This window comes from Nilaparvata lugens, chromosome 4 (genome assembly GCF_014356525.2).
Source record: "Nilaparvata lugens isolate BPH chromosome 4, ASM1435652v1, whole genome shotgun sequence".
NCBI classification, from domain to species: Eukaryota; Metazoa; Arthropoda; class Insecta; order Hemiptera; family Delphacidae; genus Nilaparvata; species Nilaparvata lugens.
Window position 1 is genome coordinate 5,315,028 of NC_052507.1, and position 18,645 is coordinate 5,333,672.

General features: G+C 37.1%; 1 protein-coding gene across 2 annotated transcripts in view; it reads left to right on the forward strand.

Moving 5' to 3' along the window:
* Window positions 1-18,645, forward strand: part of LOC111043462 (nephrin) — a 227,446-nt gene that overhangs the window by 69,491 nt on the left and 139,310 nt on the right. For both annotated transcript variants that reach the window (XM_039425564.1, XM_039425565.1), the window contains exon 3: window positions 411-616. In XM_039425564.1, coding sequence (XP_039281498.1) covers window positions 411-616 — 206 coding nt within the window. The remainder of the gene's footprint in view (window positions 1-410; window positions 617-18,645) is intronic.

Here is an 18,645-nt window from a genome sequence, read left to right on the forward strand (position 1 = left end):
GTGGTAATGGGACTGTTCATACTAGCTTGGCCGGGCTGGGTGTGAATAGTTTCATTAGAACTCATGGGAATGAAATCATGAGATTGCCACATATCAGTGTATATGTCCGGTACAGTGAGAATATTAGTCCCATGTGTTTTAATGGGACTGTTCATACTCGCTTGGCCGAGCTGAGTGGGAATAGTCCTATTAGAGCTCATGGGAATAATATTTCCACTGTGTCAGCCACACACTGATACTGATAATGCTAATTAATTATATTTCTACTTAGTTAAAAAATCATCTGGAATGTTGATGAGCAAGGGAAGGGTAGCGCTATCTGCTCTGTCAACAAGGTTTCCCCATTATAAAACTCTGTAGCTTGAATAGTTTCAAGCTTTTCAAGAAACAATTTTCTTTTATTGTTTCAGCTACGACGCGAGAGGCGGTGGTCTTGAATCTCTCCATTGGTCAGATACGAACGTTCTGGGATCACGCGCGTTTCTGCGAACGGACGTTGCACCGGCCAAACTGGTCATCAACGCCGTCAAAGAAACGGACGGTGGACTTTACAAGTGTCGGGTGGACTTTCAACGATCTCCAACCACCAATACACGGGTCAATCTGTCTATAATTGGTGAGTTTTCCATGCATTTTTCACATCCATCTCATTGGTTGTTGTGTAATTGTAGTCTCTTGAAAGTTGTGTCATTCCTTTTTCCTTCTTCCTTGCCCTCTTCCCATTATTTGGGGTCGGCTCTCCTAACACGCAGTCGCCAGATCCTGCGATCTTGGGTCGTCTCATTTACCAGGTCCAATTTCTCCATATTCTTATGGACTAGAGAAATCCACGTGAGGCGGGGTCTGCCTCTGCCCCTTGGCTGCGGCTCCATCTCGAGCACTTTTCTCGTCATGTGGTTAGGCGGGCGTCTGTTAACATGACCGTACCAGCGCAGTCTCCCTCAATTATTTTTTCAGAAATTGGTGTCACTTTGAGACTGCCCCGGACATGAATGTTCTTGATGTGGTCCAGCCTACTAACTCCCCCCGCCCATCTCAACATTCTCATTTCTGCCACATGGAGTTTATCTTCCTGCTGTTTTTTGAGCGGCCAGCACTCGGCTCCATACAGCATTGCTGGACGCACTGCAGCTTTATATACCTTTCCCTTAATGTGCACAGGCATTCTTTTGTCACAGAGTACACCAGTCAGCTCTCTCCATTTCATCCACCCAGTATTTATCCGACTCGAAACATCTGCATCTATGCTGCCATCATTGCTGATAATCGAGCCTAGATATTTGAAATTCTGAACTACTGGCAGTGGAGTACCTTGAAGGTGTATGTGAGCCTGGTCATTATTTCTACCAAAGTTGCAATGCATGTAGACTGTCTTTTCTCTACTGATTCGAAGGCCAGCCCCCTCCAGTTTCTCACGCCACAGGTCCAGTGCTTGTTGCAGCTCTCTTGACGTTTTCCTGATGAGGACAATGTCATCTGCATATAGTATGTCCCATGGAGGTGGATTTTGCGTTGTCATTATGAATGATAAAATAAATGAATTGGTTGACTTGCGAATGCTCCGAGAGAAGTGATATTCTAAATGGAAATATATCCACAGCGTTGTCAAAATAGTTGGTTTTCCTTTTATCACGCGAGTAGTCGCGCCCGCGGCGAATTGCCGCCCAATTGTAACTTTTGTATGTAGCTTTGGGAATTTTCGTTTTCCAAGGTTGGCAGCTCATGTAATCCTCGCTGTGACTGTCCTCTAGACAACCTTGAACAGTTTGAGTCATCGAAAAGTTTGAAGATGACAGAATGAACGTTGACTGATTTCAATATATAGGGATTATCTTCCCATTTTATATTCCATCTTCTGATTTAAACTTTCATTATCTTTTCATTTCATCTAAATGTCGAAAATGAGTCAGATAAAGAAGACTATATTCATTCCATTCATGAGTAGATTATTATTTATCCCATAAAAATGATAAATTTGCAGTATATATTTTTGGAATCTCCTCCATGTATTATGTTATTCTTCTTATGTATACTATTAAATAGTATATAATAACATAAAACACGTTGAGAAAGATTTTAAATTAGTCTAGGGCGCCATAAGGATGAGTGTGAGCAAAATGCTCACGCGCAACCACTGACGTTCTGCAAGTCCGTGCCACTAATCGCGTGTTAATTCTTCAAATCTGTTTTTTAGCACTACTGGAATATCGGAGATGATATTCTACAAACAATTATGTGGTTGAATTAGATATTCGGGAAAGCTTCAATTCCATACAATTTATTTTTCCTCCACCTAATGTCTAAAGTACTCACTTTACTCCTTGAAACATAATACTAAAGTGTCACTTTTCCGCTCTCGGTAGTAAAAGACAGAAAAACTCCCTAGGGAGGAAAAGTGACTCCAATTAAATAACATGGGAAGCATCTCTATTTTGAAAACTTAATCTTAATAGGCTAGAAGGTCTAAGCTCAGATGAGAAAGCATAATAGAGGTGTCTGTCATTGAGTCAACTGAATTCAATACCACAACCAGAAATTTGATCAACTCATGAAATACATGTTTGTATGATATTATATTCTTAATATTAGTAGACAATAAAAATTTATACAATTATTTAAAAAATATTTTTTTATATTCAAAATACAAGCCAACAAATATTTTTGATCTGCATTTCAAATCTGAAACGCGTGATCTGGAGTCAGCCATTTTTGGTAGCCTCCCAGCTGATATAATTGTTACAACTTTTGCCGATAGATAGCGCAATCGGCAGTGCCAATCAGATGATCGGTTGTTAGGTTTTAGATTTTAGGTTATGTTTTTAGGAAACATTGCCACCAATATGTAAGTTACTGTATTAAAATGATTTTATTTGAAGTTTCTATAAAAAAATGTAGATGGAGGAAAAACGTTGTGTACATCACGAGCGAAAAATACTTTTTCTCACTCAGGAAAATTGTTGCCTTCGGCTTTTCCTCGGGCTTCAAACTTTTTCCCACAGGGAGAAAAAGTCGTACTTTTCACTCTAGATATACAAATAACTATATAACGCTGTTATCCCCTTGAGTCGTGTATACTCGTCTCGAGGTGCATACAGACTTATGCGCCAAGAACACGCAAATTTCACTTTTCCATCTGTATTCGTACAGAAACAGTAATAAGATACAGATAAAATAAGCTTAGCATTAACGGTTAAAAGTGAAATGCGAGTGTTCGTGGCGTATTAGTCTGTAGGCACCTTTATACAATTTTCATTTTGTGTTGTTGTTGTATGCTAATCAAATCATTATTCCAATTAATCATTGGCTCTGTCAATTTCAAGTAGTTTCTATTCAATTGAATTTTATTTATTCAATTCTGAATCGTTTCATTTATTCAATTCTGAATCGTTTTATTTATTCGATTCTGAATCGTTTCATTTATTCAATTCTAATTTGTTTTATTTATTCAATAATTCTGAATCGATGTCGCCGCCATAACACAACATTACTATCATACTATTGGTTAGCTTGTGGTTGGTTATATTCTCTATAAATAAACTACCATTTGATATTGTCATTAAAAATATTGCTACTCTCTTATTGGTAAGCTCGCAACTGAATGAACTTCTACTCAATTCTCATTGACTGTCATCAAGATAACGATATTGACACTAACTCATCGGTGAGCTTCTGATTGGCCGAACATTGTGATTGGTTGAACTCATATCTCCTATACACGTAGAGCTGCTGCTTCTTATATGTTAGCAATCAGTCATATGCTTACCTTTGCCATTCCTGGTGTCAAAGTTATCTATCAAGCTAACAGCAATGAAGAATTCTGCAAATTATTCTAAATATTCAAACAGCAAAATATTCTAACAGCAATGAAGAATTCTGCAAATCAATATTGTACAGTGGATAAATAATAGGCTGCTTCGATAAAGGAAGAATAACAGTAATGAAGGATAATGCACATCAAATTCGTCTAGACGTCTCTAACCTTGACTTGTCTTAAGCACATAGTTTGCCTCACAAATCCTCAAGTCTGTCAGTTTAAGATTAATAATTCAACCATCATATTATTTCTCCTGTGAAAACAGTCCCAACTGTGAACAAAACTTGTAGAATTACACTCTTAGGCTCAACTCTCACTTACGCGACTCAGGTCGAGAAGAGACTCTAGTCGAGGGCATGTGTTTCCAAATGGTGACACTCAGACCAGTCGATTCTAGTCTCCGCGACGTCACCATTTGAAAACACATGCTCTCGACTAGAGTCGAGTCTCAACTCGACCTGAGTCGAGTGTGAGTTGAGTAAGTGTGAGTTGAGCCAAATACATCCAGAGTACTGTGTACTATTCTATTGTTCTTTATAGTGTCATAGTGTCACAGACAGAATCGCACCAACTTTGCTCCGTACAGACGGAGTCGCAAGAGCTTTGTTCTATGCTGCTGGTGTATAGTGACATATTCACTCCAAACGGCAAGCATCAGTTGAATCGCTAGCATAAGTGGTCTTTATAAGGAATACTGAAATTTGAAAGTGAACTGGAGCTGAGATGTCAGCCCGTATACCATTATGATATAATTCCTATTAGTTATTCTGGGGCGCAAAGAGTTTAGTTTGCCACCGTAACACTTAAGATACAGTGCACCACAGTTACTGTTTATATGCAAAGTAATATGCATGTAATACAGAATGCAAAGTGAATGTATTTATTCGTCTGCAGAGTGTATGCAGAGTGGATGCTGTGACCGAGATATTACATTATTTATTCACTCCTAGATTTCAATTCTATTAACAGTGTCTCGCCTGTTGTTGCAAATAGTTTGATTCCTTGCCGTTATGAGAATTGATCACATGACGCTAGTGTTCCCGCGCATCTCAAGTCTACTAATATAAACAAAGATCTGAGTCAGCTGGTGACAGGACAATAACGCTGGAGACATACGAGGTCTGCTATCTCTTCATAGTGAATCATTTAATAGAATCAACAGTTGCCAACAGTTTGCAATTGGATAATCACATTTTCTCGAGTTTCGAGCTTATTTTAAATCTTATGTGAAAATGTTACTGAACATTAATTGTAGAGATTTTCATGCTCAATCTTTTCCAAATGAATTTTTCTGTTTAATTTGTATCTGGAGCCTGATCATTGGGAATCTCAAATCAAACTTTGCATAGATGGGGCGGTGCTCCTGAAATTTTTACAGATATGGGACTTGTGGCAGTCGATAGAGCTCATCAATGACTTTTCTAGGTATGAATTTGATCAAAATCGTTGGAGCTGTTTTTCGAGAAAATCGCGAAAAACCCTGTTTTTGACAACATTTTCGCCATTTCAGCCGCTATCTTGGATTGCATTTGATCGAAATGTTCGTGTCGGATCCTTCTAGTGTAAGGACCTTGAGTTCCAAATTTCAAGTCATTCCGTTAATTGAGAGATGAGATATCGTGTACACAGACGCACATAAACCATATATGTTTTCGTTGTCATTGATTCATTCATAAATATCAAATGTTGTTGATCCGTTACTAGTAGAAAGTCATGTTCAATTTTATTTGATTAAAGCTCTACAAATGAAGAGTTTACTTATTTCAATTTAATCAAATAAAATGCCGACAAAGAAAAAGACAAAAACGATTGAAAACCGTAACTACGAAGAAGATAAGATGGAATCACATATTGACAAGTTTCTCAAGCCAAAGGAATTATCTATCGACCCAGATTCGCCTACGGCAGAGAGAGAGTGGAAACATTGGAAAAAGACGTTCGAAAATTTCTTAGAAGGAACAACAACCAAAGACAAAATGAAAATATTGGTAAACTTCTTATCACCTGCTTTATACGAAATTGTGGAAAGCTATACTTCATATGAAGAAACTATATCCATGTTGGAAGATATGTTCGTTAAACCAAAGAACGAAATTTATGCACGATACTGCCTCGCTAATGCAAAACAACAAATAGGTGAGTCCATTGATCACTACTATTCTGAACTAAAAAGATTAACTTATCATGTAACTTCACTAGAGTGTCAGCCGAAGAAAACAATAACGAGCATATTAGAGTTGCTCTTGTTTCAGGGTTATGTTCTATTGAAATTAAAGAAAAACTTTTTCAACAAGGAGATTTGAGTCTACAAGAAACCGTTTCCCAAGCACGTGTTCTTGAATCCGCAAAAACATATGCCGACTCCTTTAAAAGTACTTGTTATACAAACTCTGTTGAAGAAAATAAAAACATAAGCTTGAGTGAATCTTTCTCAGATGCTGTAACCCAAAATCGACACGCAATTGTAGAGAAATCCGTTCAATGCCAACGTTGCGGATATAAAAAACACTCAAATTCTCAAGAATGTCCTGCAATAGGAAAGACTTGTCATAAATGTTCCCGAATTGGACACTTTTCCCATGTGTGTAAAAGTAAAACGCTCAAAGAAAAACTAACTACGTCAACTATTACTGCAGCTGGTGTAACCAGTAATCTTTCTAAAGCTATAATTATTGTTTCGGTGAATGGAATAAATACACCAGCTCTTATTGATACCGGAAGTGTTGCCAGTTTTATTGATGAAAATGTACCATTCATAATTGAGACAGATGCATCAGATTTTGCAATTGGTGCAACATTAACACAAAATTCTCGACCAGTAGCCTTTTTCTCACGAACTTTGTCCCAAAGTGAAACCAGGCATTCAGCTGTTGAGAAAGAAGCCTATGCCATTGTGGAGTCTATAAGAAAATGGAGACACTATTTACTACGAAAACAATTCACTTTGATCACTGACCAAAAATCAGTCACATCCATGTTTGGCACTCAACACAATAGGAAAATGAAAAATGAAAAGATACAAAGGTGGCGCCTAGAATTATCTGAATACAAATTCAACATAGTCTACAGACCTGGAAAAGAAAATGCACCAGCTGATGCACTCTCTCGTATATGTATTACAGCTGGTTGTTCAACATTGAACTCAGCTTTGGCAAAATACCATGATGAACTTTGTCACCCTGGTGTAACTCGTTTCTACCACTGGCTCAGAATGAAAAATCTCCCCTATACTGTAGATGATGTAAGGAAAATTTGCTCCAATTGTGCAATTTGCTCTGAAATAAAACCACAGTATATGAAGACAAAAGGAAATCTCATAAAGGCAACAAAACCTTTTGAACGAATTAATATGAACTTCAAAGGACCGTACAATCAAAAACAAGAAATAAATACCTACTGGTGATGGTTGATGAGTACTCAAGATTCCCTTTTGTATTTCCTTGTCCAGACATGACTGCGAGAACAGTCATAAATTGCCTGGTCTCATTAATATCAATGTTTGGCCTTCCAAGCTATATTCACACAGACAGAGGAACATCCTTCATGTCAACTGAGTTGAAGAGCTTTCTTGGCTCAAAAGGGATAGCAACTAGTAGATCAACGCCTTACAATCCGAGAGGGAATGGTCAAGTAGAGCGATATAATGGAATTATATGGAAAGCAATAACACTAGCTCTAAGATCACGAGGACTTGATTCAAATCGATGGGAGGAAGTGTTGCCTGATGCACTTCACTCTATTCGATCTCTTTTGTGTACTACAACAAATTGCACCCCTCATGAACGAATGTTCCTACACATGAGATCCTCAACAATGGACAGTCACTACCATCTTGGCTAATGAGCCCAGGAACAGTTTGGCTGAAGAAAATGAACGAAATTCAAAGCAAGATTCATCAGTAGAAGAAGTTGAATTGATTGAGGCAAACCCAGAGTATGCTCACATTCGTCGCCCTGATGGACAAGAGTCCACTGTGTCGCTCCGTCATCTTGCCCCTAAGATAACACGAAAATCTAGCCGGGTAGAATGATATGATAAACCATATGTTTTCGTTGTCATTGATTCATTCATAAATATCAAATGTTGTTGATCCGTTACTAGTAGAAAGTCATGTTCAATTTTATTTGATTAAAGCTCTACAAATGAAGAGTTTACTTATTTCAGACCTTGAGTTCCAAATTTCAAGTCATTCCGTTAATTGAGAGATGAGATATCGTGTACACAGACGCACATACACTCATACACACACACACACACACACACACACACACACAGACAGACATACAGACCAATACCCAAAAACCACTTTTTTGGACTCAGGGGACCTTGAAACGTATAGAAATTTAGAAATTGGGGAACCTTAATTTTTTTCGGAAAGCAATACTTTCCTTACCTATGGTAATAGGGCAAGGAAAGTTAAAATAGAGCCTACCAATTTGGATTTGTCATAGCATGAAATATAAATAAATATACATGAAACTAACAACTAACAATCAGTTTTTTCGGATTAACATCAAATGCCGTTCAACTCCCTCAGCCTGAGCACAGCCTCCTCATTCGCCAGCTGCAATCTAGGCAACCCTCCAGGAAAATGATACAATGGACATTTTCGATCTTTGTGGGTTAATGAGATCCTATTATTATTAGAATCTATTCTGTTAAAGGTTTTCCACTGCATCAGCCCCTGCTTTGAATTTGAAAAATTATATCGAGTAGTAAGCTAACTTGTTTTATTTATGTTATCAACTTATGTTTTTTCCAAAACTATTATTCTTAGAGTTGTGTTGACTGACAAATTTGAAATTATACTCTCATAATTTTCATGACTGATAAAGAGCTTTTCGAATTAAATTTGTATACACAACATTTTCCTCATTCTATAAGCTTTTGGTTCCTCTAGTGAGTTATTTACTCACTTGGTGAGTTATTCAATCAAGATAAGATCTAGTAAAATCTCAACTATTCTAATGAAGCTTCACAAATTACCAGTTATTTTTTCACCATTCTTTAGCTTCGATATAGTGGTTAGATTTCAGATTCTTTTTAGGTGTTTATTGAGATTTTATAGTGGAATAGCTACTGCTTCGCAAAACCAACGAGTATTGATTATTGACGTTCTATTGCTTTCATATCAAGAAATCAACTTCGAATCAGTGAACTTAAAAAATTGATGAGGGAGATTTCCCTATACTCTCATAATTATTATTCACTAGCCGTCAGGCTCGCTTCGCTCGCCATATCCGTCTAGCCAGGGGGCTCCGCCCCCTGGACCCCCGAATGGATCGTCCAAGAATAAGATCAGCAGGCTCGCTTCGCTCGCCTGCATTTTTCATTTGAGCATTTTTATCATATGCTAGGACGATCTAGTCGGGGGTCCAGACTAAACGTCTGGCTAAACGGATATGGCGAGTGAAGCGAGCCTGACGGCTAGTAATATAATATTCCCAGGATTGAAGTAGCAGTGCCCAATCAATTTTTCCGCGATAAATGTATTTCAATCTTCAACTTGGTGCCAACCTAACAAAGTCAACTCAACTTAATGCCAACCTGACAAAATTATTAATTTAGTTGCCAGTTAACAACTGTTTCGAAGAGGTACTCTATCTAGATTATAGTTCTATAGTGACATATGGTATGGAAATTTCAATTATAATTAAGAGTTTGGGAGAAGAAGAATATACATGCTAAAAGACGAACTTTAAACCCTTGAAAACCACCCTTAGAGTTAAAATATTGCCAAAAGATTTCTTAGTGCGCCTCTAAAGGGCCTACTGAACATACCTACCAAATTTGAACATTTTTGGTCCGGTAGATTTTTAGTTCTGCGAGTGAGTGAGTGAGTGAGTGAGTGAGTGAGTGAGTGAGTGAGTGAGTCAGTCGGTCAGTGAGTGAGTGCCATTCCGCTTTTTTATATATATAGAAGATTAATCTTTCGATCCATTGACATAGGAAAACACCAATCGTTGTGATACTATGATAATCAATAAATCATCCTAGATAATCATGGATGAATCATGATCATGATCATCATCATCATCATCATAGATAGTCATATATAATCATAAATAATCACAGATAATCAGAGATAATAATAAATAATCATAGATAATCATAGATGAATCATGTAATCTATGATAGATAGAAGTGACACACATCACGTTTTTCACGGATAGTCAAATTTCAGTTCAAATCGGATCCCTCATCATTATTGCACAGTAAAGTGACAAACTGAAATCCGTTGAAGCTTGGCAAATAGATTCAGGTTGCACTTGTTCGCGCTCCGAATACAAAAACAAATAATTTATTCCATTCAGTTTGTAATCCCTGCAAAATTCATTCGATCTGATGCTTGGGGGGGACACGTTGATCGCCATGTTGTTCCGACATGTTGTGTACGCCATTTTGCAGGATTAGGAGCGAAAAAAATGTGTGTGAAGAGGGCTCAGAATGAGAGCTTCCCATGGGGCAGATTGGAGTCTGATCGAAATCAGGGGATAGCTCTGATAAAATTGGCAGAAATTTTGTGACAAGTTGTGTCAGATCTGATTTCAGTACAGCAATCAATGGTAGTCTCCCTTGATTGGATGTGACTAGTTGATGACGTCATGACAGATAATGAGTTCAGACTTCGAAATTGAGTTCAAAGTCAACTATAGTGAGGACCACGTCATAATGGCAGTATGGCAGTAGAGAAAGAGGAGATAAGCGTTGTCGATTCTCTCTCTTGTCACCTGTCTCTTGTCAGGCTTCTGCAAGCCTGCAGAAGGTTTGAGTTTGAGCCTTCTATAGAGGATGGATGTTACCAGTATATTCCATGTAAACGTGCGTACAGATATACGCTCCACGAACATGAGCAATTCACTTTTAATCAGCTGACTATATCTGTATTTTTACAGAAACGGTGAGATACAGATATAGAAAGCTTGGCATCAGCTGATGTTCGCGGCATCAGCTGATGTTCGCGGCGCGTATATCTGTACGCACCTTAATATTAACTGTTCATTCTTGTATATAATAATCAATTCTATTTTATTCGTAAAGGAAATATATCTTTCAATGATTAATTTATGTATTTTTGTAATCGAGATAAAATATTCAATCATGTTTCTAAATTGTTAAGAAACGATCTAGCAACGTTGCGGAGCTAGAAAACGATAGCTCTACATGCTTTGTCGAATGATAAACAAGGATAGCAACTTTTTGGGTAGTTGAGAAGTTGATATTGTGGTAATTATTTATATTGAATGAAAAAGACAGTTTTTCATTTAATAAGGGTAGCAACACCAATGTTGATCGAATTCTGTCATTATAACGTGGACCGCACTCTATGTTGAGTGAGATCTGATTTCGGGAAAACAATCTATGGTAGTTTTACTTGATTGGTTTTGACTGGTTGATGACGTCATAACAGATAATTGGTTCAGACTTTGAAATTGAGGTCAAGTTGAAATATAGTGAAGTCGACGTTGTGATGGCAGGATCTGATTAACATTGGTGTTGCTATCCTTGTCTATTATCTTCGTATCATCTTCCTATAGGGAAGTCAACGTTATAATGGCAGTATTTGATTAACATTGGTGTTGCTATCCTTGTCTATCATTATCGTATCACCTTCCTAAAGTAAGGTCCACCGTATAATTGCAGGATCTGATTAACATTGGTGTTGCTATCCTTGTCTATCATCCTTGTATCATTATCGTATCACCTTCCTAAAGTAAGGTCCACCTTATAATTGCAGGATCTGATTAACATTGGTGTTGCTATCCTTGTCTATCATCCTTGTATCATCATCGAATCATCTTTCTATAGTGAGGTTCACGTTATAATGACAGTATCTGAATAACATTGGTGTTGCTATCCTTGTCTATTATCTTCGTATCATCTTCCTATAGGGAAGTCCACGTTATAATGGCAGTATTTGATTAACATTGGTGTTGCTATCCTTGTCTATCATCCTTGTATCATTATCGTATCACCTTCCTAAAGTAAGGTCCACCTTATAATTGCAGGATCTGATTAACATTGGTGTGCTATCCTTGTCTATCATCCTTGTATCATCATCGAATCATCTTTCTATAGTGAGGTTCACGTTATAATGACAGTATCTGAATAACATTGGTGTTGCTATCCTTGTCTATTATCTTCGTATCATCTTCCTATAGGGAAGTCCACGTTATAATGGCAGTATTTGATTAACATGGTGTTGCTATCCTTGTCTATCATCCTTGTATCATTATCGTATCACCTTCCTAAAGTAAGGTCCACCTTATAATTGCAGGATCTGATTAACATTGGTGTTGCTATCCTTGTCTATCATCCTTGTATCATCATCGAATCAACTTTCTATAGTGAGGTTCACGTTATAATGACAGTATCTGAAAAACATTGGTGTTGCTATCCTTGTCTATCATTCGACAAAGCAGATAACGCTATCCTTATTTAGCCCCGCATCGTGGCCTATAGTGAGGTCCACGTTATAATAGCAGTGTTCGATTAGTAATGGTATTGCTATCCTTGTCTTTAATTCAACAAAGCGGATAGCGCTATCTCTCTCTCCCTTTGCTCTGTTCCCAGATCGGCTTTTGACAATGAAGAATAATTGATGGAAAATATTCCATCTTAACTATGGAAATTCATTATCAAATTATTGAAAAATATAATTTCTTGCTTTATTTCGTCAAGAAGGCATTGGCTAGACAGTGAAGATCGGCACCGTTGTTCTCCTATCTTTCTCCACTGCCATTATTATAACATGGACCAAGAGCTATAGATGTGTGTGTGTGTGTGTGTGTGTGTGTGTGTGTGTGTGTGTGTGTGTGTGTGTGTGTGTGTGTGTGTGTGTGTGTGTGTGTGTGTGTGTGTGTGTGGTGTGTGTGTGTGTGTGTGTGTGTGGTGGTGTGTGTGTTGTGTGTGGTGTGTGTGTGTGTGTGTGTGTGTTGTGTGTGTGTGTGTGTGTGTGTGTGTGTGGTGTGTGTGGTGTGTGTGTGTGTGTGTGTGTGTGTGTGTGTGTGTGTGTGTGTGTGTGTGTGTTGTGTGTGTGGTGTGTGGTGTGTGTGTGTGGTGTGTGTGTGTGTGTGTGTGTGTGTGTGTGTGTGTGTGTGTGTGTGTGTGTGTGTGTGTGTGTGTGTGTGTGTGTGGTGTGTGTGTGTGTTGTGTGTGTGTGTGTGGTGTGTGTGTGTGTGTGTGTGTGTGTATGAGTGTATGTGCGTCTGTGTACACGATATCTCATCTCCCAATTAACGGAATGACTTGAAATTTGGAACTTAAAGTCCTTTCACTACAAGGATCCGACACGAACAATTTCGATCAAATGCAATTCAAGATGGCGGCTAAAGTGGCGAAAATGTTGTCAAAAACATGGTTTCTCGTGATTTTCTCGGAAACGGCTCCAACGATTTTGATCAAATTCATACCTAAAATAGTCATTGATAAGCTCTATCAACTGCCACAAGTCCCATATCTGTAAAAATTTCAGGAGCTCCGCCCCATCAATGCAGATATATTCCCAATTATCAGGCTTCAGATACAATTGAAACAAAAAAAATCAAGTGGAGTATATTAAGCATGAAAATCTCTACAATTAATGTTCAGTAACATTTTCACCTAAAATTGAAAATAAGCTTTAAATTCGAGAAAATGTGATTATTCAATTGCAAATTATTGTTGATTCTATTGAATCATTCACTATGAAGAGATAGCAGACCTCATGTGTGTCTCCAGCGTTATTGCCCTGTCACCAGCTGGCTCAAATCTTTAAATAGTAGACTTGAGATGCGCGGGAACACTAGCGTCAGGTGATCAATTTTCATAACGGCAAGGAAAGTTGTGTGAGTGCGCCACACCAGATTTTTTTAGATTAGGATCAACTCAACTTATGTTAACTATTAAAACAATAAAAGACTTTCAATGAAGACTATTAAATAAAAACTAATTAATACTATCAAACCAATGACAAACTATCAATAGAAACTATTAAATCACCTAGATCCTATATTCAAAACTATAGTGAGTTATTATACTATAACATGAGAGTGGCCTAACGCTATCCACATTGTATAGAATCATAGAGGAATGATAAAATCACCGCTCTTAAGGTGCGTACAGATGTACGCGCCGCGAACATGAGCAATTCACTTTCAATCAGCTGACTATATCTGTATTTTAACAGGAACGGTATAAGATATAGATATAAAAAGCTTGGCATCAGCTGATTAAAAGTGAATTGCTCATGTTCGCGGCGCGTATATCTTTATGCACCTTTATATACGAATATTCACAGGCTTTCGACGTGCAGATTTCCAACTTGATACTATTAGTCCTAATTTATACACTTCACATGGAAAGTTTAGGCAATTATCTTTAGCTAGGTCACCAGTCTCTTATTTGAGATGATACTGGGACGAACATTCAGAGTCCCCAAGCTTATATTTCCATGCAATGAACATTATCTCAAGCCAACCTGAGATCCCATTTACAGTCAGCTTACGTATGAGAAGGTCTCTACTACAATATAAGTTAGTTCTTCAATTTACTCGCCTCTAGGTGATAATTGAAGTCAGTCGTTGCATAGCCTACATTTTTTTTCCTTTTGGTATGCAAAACAGATGTTTTCAACAATTTTTTGCTCAGGAGTTTTGATACACAGATGAAATCAACAGAAAGAATCGAGGGTGCTATTAATGAGGTGCTCTTTCTCTTTTTTTAGTTTTTTACCTTCGGATTGGAACAAATCTTTGATTAGGATGAAAGGTGTGAAGTACATTAGGTATTCTCAAAGAACAGTTTTGAGATATTCTTCTCATACCCGGATCTTTATTTTTCTCTTCGTCTCTCTTAGGTCATGGACCATTGACGTCTCTCTTTCTATCTATTTATCTATTCTCATATTTTTTAGCTTTATTCTCACCTTCTCCTTATCATCTTTTTCTTATTCTAGAAAAGCTTTTTGTAGTTTTAATGTGGACTCAACTTTAACTCTTGGTTTTTGTATAGTTTTGAAAATAAAGACAGATATCAAATTATAGAGGCGAATGTATCCTCAAGGATTATTTGACCACCTTGTACTAAGTTCCCTTATGGCTGGGCTTGAGAAAACCTGTTCTGAAGGAAGATTTATTTATTTATTTATTAGATAGAGCGAACAATGCAATAGTCGGAAAAGAAAAAACAGGCTATTGCCCAAAACTTCTTCAATTTCCTGATTTTGTCACAAATCGTCCAAATATTAAAGATTGATTTATTCCTTATCATCTATGCTGAATATTCAAATGAATGTGGAAAATATAATCAGTATTTAGATACCTCATCGGATAAGCAGTACTACTATCATGAATTGATAGAAGATTCCAAATCTTCTATGCTAAAAATTAGAATAGATGCGAAGAAAGAGAATCTAATCAGTATTTAGATTCATCTCCAATAAACATTGATATTATGCATTCATTGCTAAGATTCCAAATCTTCTATGCTGAAAATTGAAATATATGTGAAAAAATAGTATTTTAAGAGGGAATCTAATCAGTATTCAGATACCTCGACCGATAAACATAGCTACTAGTAGCTCTGTGAACAGTAGACCTCACGCAGTTTTCTCATCCACTAGTACCTGATTGAAACTATAGACCTTATGGAAATACCGCATTAGACTGGCTTCTCCACACATCTGTGTAATCACTTGGCAGCTGATTTATGATGAATAATCCTATGGTCTGATTTTTACTCTAATATTGGCGTATGAAGGAGGCTCCTTTTTCCCTTTTATATTATTCTTGAAATGCAAAATTTCCAAAAACCTTTTATATACGTCGACGCGCAATTTAAAAAGGAACATACCTGTCAAATTTCATGAATATCTATCACTGCGTTTCGCCGTAAATGCGCAACATAAAAATATATGAACATTTAAACATTCAAACATTTAAACATTAAGAGAAATGCCAAACCGTCGACTTGAATCTTGAACCTCACTTCGCTCGGTCAATAATAACAAAAGATAAAAACTTAGAAATTAGAAATACATAATAATAATAATACACAGCATTGAACTAAATAATACAATAAAAATAAGGAAGGTCCCCGCAAGGTTAAAAGACCTGTGCGCAGAGGCCGAGTGTTTGAAAAGGATATTATCCTTGAAATGCAAAATTTCAAAAAAAAACCTTGTATATACGACGACGCGCAATTTAAAAAGGAACATACCTGTCAAATTTCATGAAAATCTATTACCGCGTTTCGCCGTAAATGCGCAACATATAAACTTATAAACATTTACCATTCAAACATTTAAACAAATGCCAAACCGTCGACTTGAATCTTAGACCTCACTTCGCTCGGTCAACTATGCATTACGAGTGTGTTTACGAGTTTGTGTTTCTTAAATAGTTCCAAATTTCTTAAACAACTCAATATTATTCGTTTAAAGTGGTAATTGAGTGTAATATTTCTAATTAATTTATCAATTTAAGCCATCTAAATTCAAAATTTATAGTTTTGATGTTTATTTTGAACCAAAATTTTATAAAAAATTGTACACGTGAAATTCTAACCTTATCTTGGACTTTGTCACCTATAAATTTGGAAGAAAATAGCACAAGGACTACCTTATTATTTTATCTTTCAATGTTATTACATTAGTGCTATAATTTGCATTGTAAATAAATAAATAAATAAAAATAAAATAAATTAATAGGAGATTCCAAATCTTCTATGCTAAAAATTGAAATCGATGTGGAAAAACAGGATTGTAAGAGAAAATCTAATCGGTATTTAGATTCCTCATCCAATAAACATTGGACTTACAACTCTCTTACATCAGTTCACAACAGTACATAAACGTAACACCGTCCACTATTGGTCTTTTTCGAAATTAGTTTCACGGTTGGTCTTTTTCGAAATTAGTTCCACTCGGCTGAATCACAAAGAAATATCCACACATCCGGCGAATCTAATGGCGATTTTCGCCGTTAAACTGGGTGATCCTTTTGTGAAGCGCGGGCTCATTGTTTATACGCCAGCACGTCTATTCAAATAATGCTAATAAAGCAGACAATGATCGCCACTCGCCAGTGTTGCAAGTTGTATAATAACTGGAGTACAGAGCATGATGCATTAAGCATGAAGTTGCCGTTGTTCTATCGTCGATGATTTTATAACCCTTCACGTTGTTTTCAATGCAGGGATCACGTTGTGTTTTGGGATGAGCCTCACTGACCTCGAACTTCCATGTTCAGAATGCTCCATTATCAATAATTCTGTTTAATTCAAAGCAAAATTTGATGAATACCAGGGAACTTTTGAACGTAATTCTAATGAACGTGATGTATTGATGAAGTTTATTATAAAACTAGCCGTCAGGCTCGCTTCGCTCGCCATATCCGTCTAGCCAGGGGGCTCCGCCCCCTGGACCCCCGACTGGACCGTCCAAGAATGAGATTAGCAGGCTCGCTTCGCTCGCTTGCATTTTTCATTTGAGCATTTTTATCATATGTTAGGACAATCCAGTCGGGGGTCCAGACTAAACGTCTGGCTAACCGGATATGGCGAGCGAAGCGAGCCTGACGGCTAGTAATATAATATTCCCAGGATTGAAGTAGCAGTGCCCAATCAATTTTTCCGCGATAAATGCATTTAAATTTTCAACTTGGTGCCAACCTAACAAATTCAACTCAACTTAATGCCAACCTGACAAAATTATTAATTTAGTTGCCAGTTAACAACTGTTTCGAAGAGGTACTCTATCTAGATTATAGTTCTATAGTAACATATGATATGGAAATTTCAATTATAATTAAGAGACTGGGAGAAGAAGAATATACATGCTAAAAGACGAACTTTAAACCCTTAAAAACAACCCTTAGAGTTGAAATTTTGCCAAAAGATTTCTTAGTGCGCCTCTAAAGGGCCAACTGAACATAAGTTACCTACCAAATTTGAACGATTTTGGTCCGGTAGATTTTTAGTTCTGCGAGTGAGTGAGTGCCATTTCGCTTTTATATATGCGTAAACAAATATTTCGCTTGTACTTCAAAATGCGTAAACAAATTTTTACTTTCCTTGCCCTATTACCATAGGTAAGGAAAGTATTGCTTTCCGAAAAAAATTAAGGTACCCCAATTCCTTAATTTCTATACGTTTCAAGGTCCCCTGAGTCCAAAAAAGTGGTTTCTGGGTATTGGTCTGTATGTGTGTGTGTGTGTGTGTGTGTGTGTGTGTGTGTGTGTGTGTGTGTGTGTGTGTGTTGTGTGTGTGTGTGGTGTGTGTGTGTGTGTGTGTGAGAGAGAGTGTATGTTCGTCTGTGTACACGATATCTCATCTCCCAATAAACGGAATGACTTGAAATTTGGAACTTAAGGTTCTTACTATATAAGGATCCGACACAAACAATATCGATCTAATGCAATTCAAGATGGCGGATAAAATGACGAAATGTTGTCAAAAACAGGATTTTCTTTCGTGATTTTCTCGAAAATGGCTTCAACGATTTTGATCAAATTCATTCCTAAAATAGTCATTGATAAGCTCTATCAACTGCCACAAGTCCCATATCTGTAAAAATTCTAGGAGCTCCGCCCCATCTATTCAAAGTTTGATTTTAGATTTCCAAGTATCAGGTTCCAGATATAATTTAAACGAAAAATTTTGAGTGGAAAAGATTGAGCATAAAAATCACTACAAATTGATGTTTAGTAACATTTTCACCTGGAATTCAAAATAAGCTCGTAATTCGAGAAAATTCTATAATTTCAATTGCAAACTGTGGCAACTGTTGATTCTATTAAATCATCCACTATGAAGAGATAGCAGACCTCGAGTGTCTCCAGCATTATTGTCCT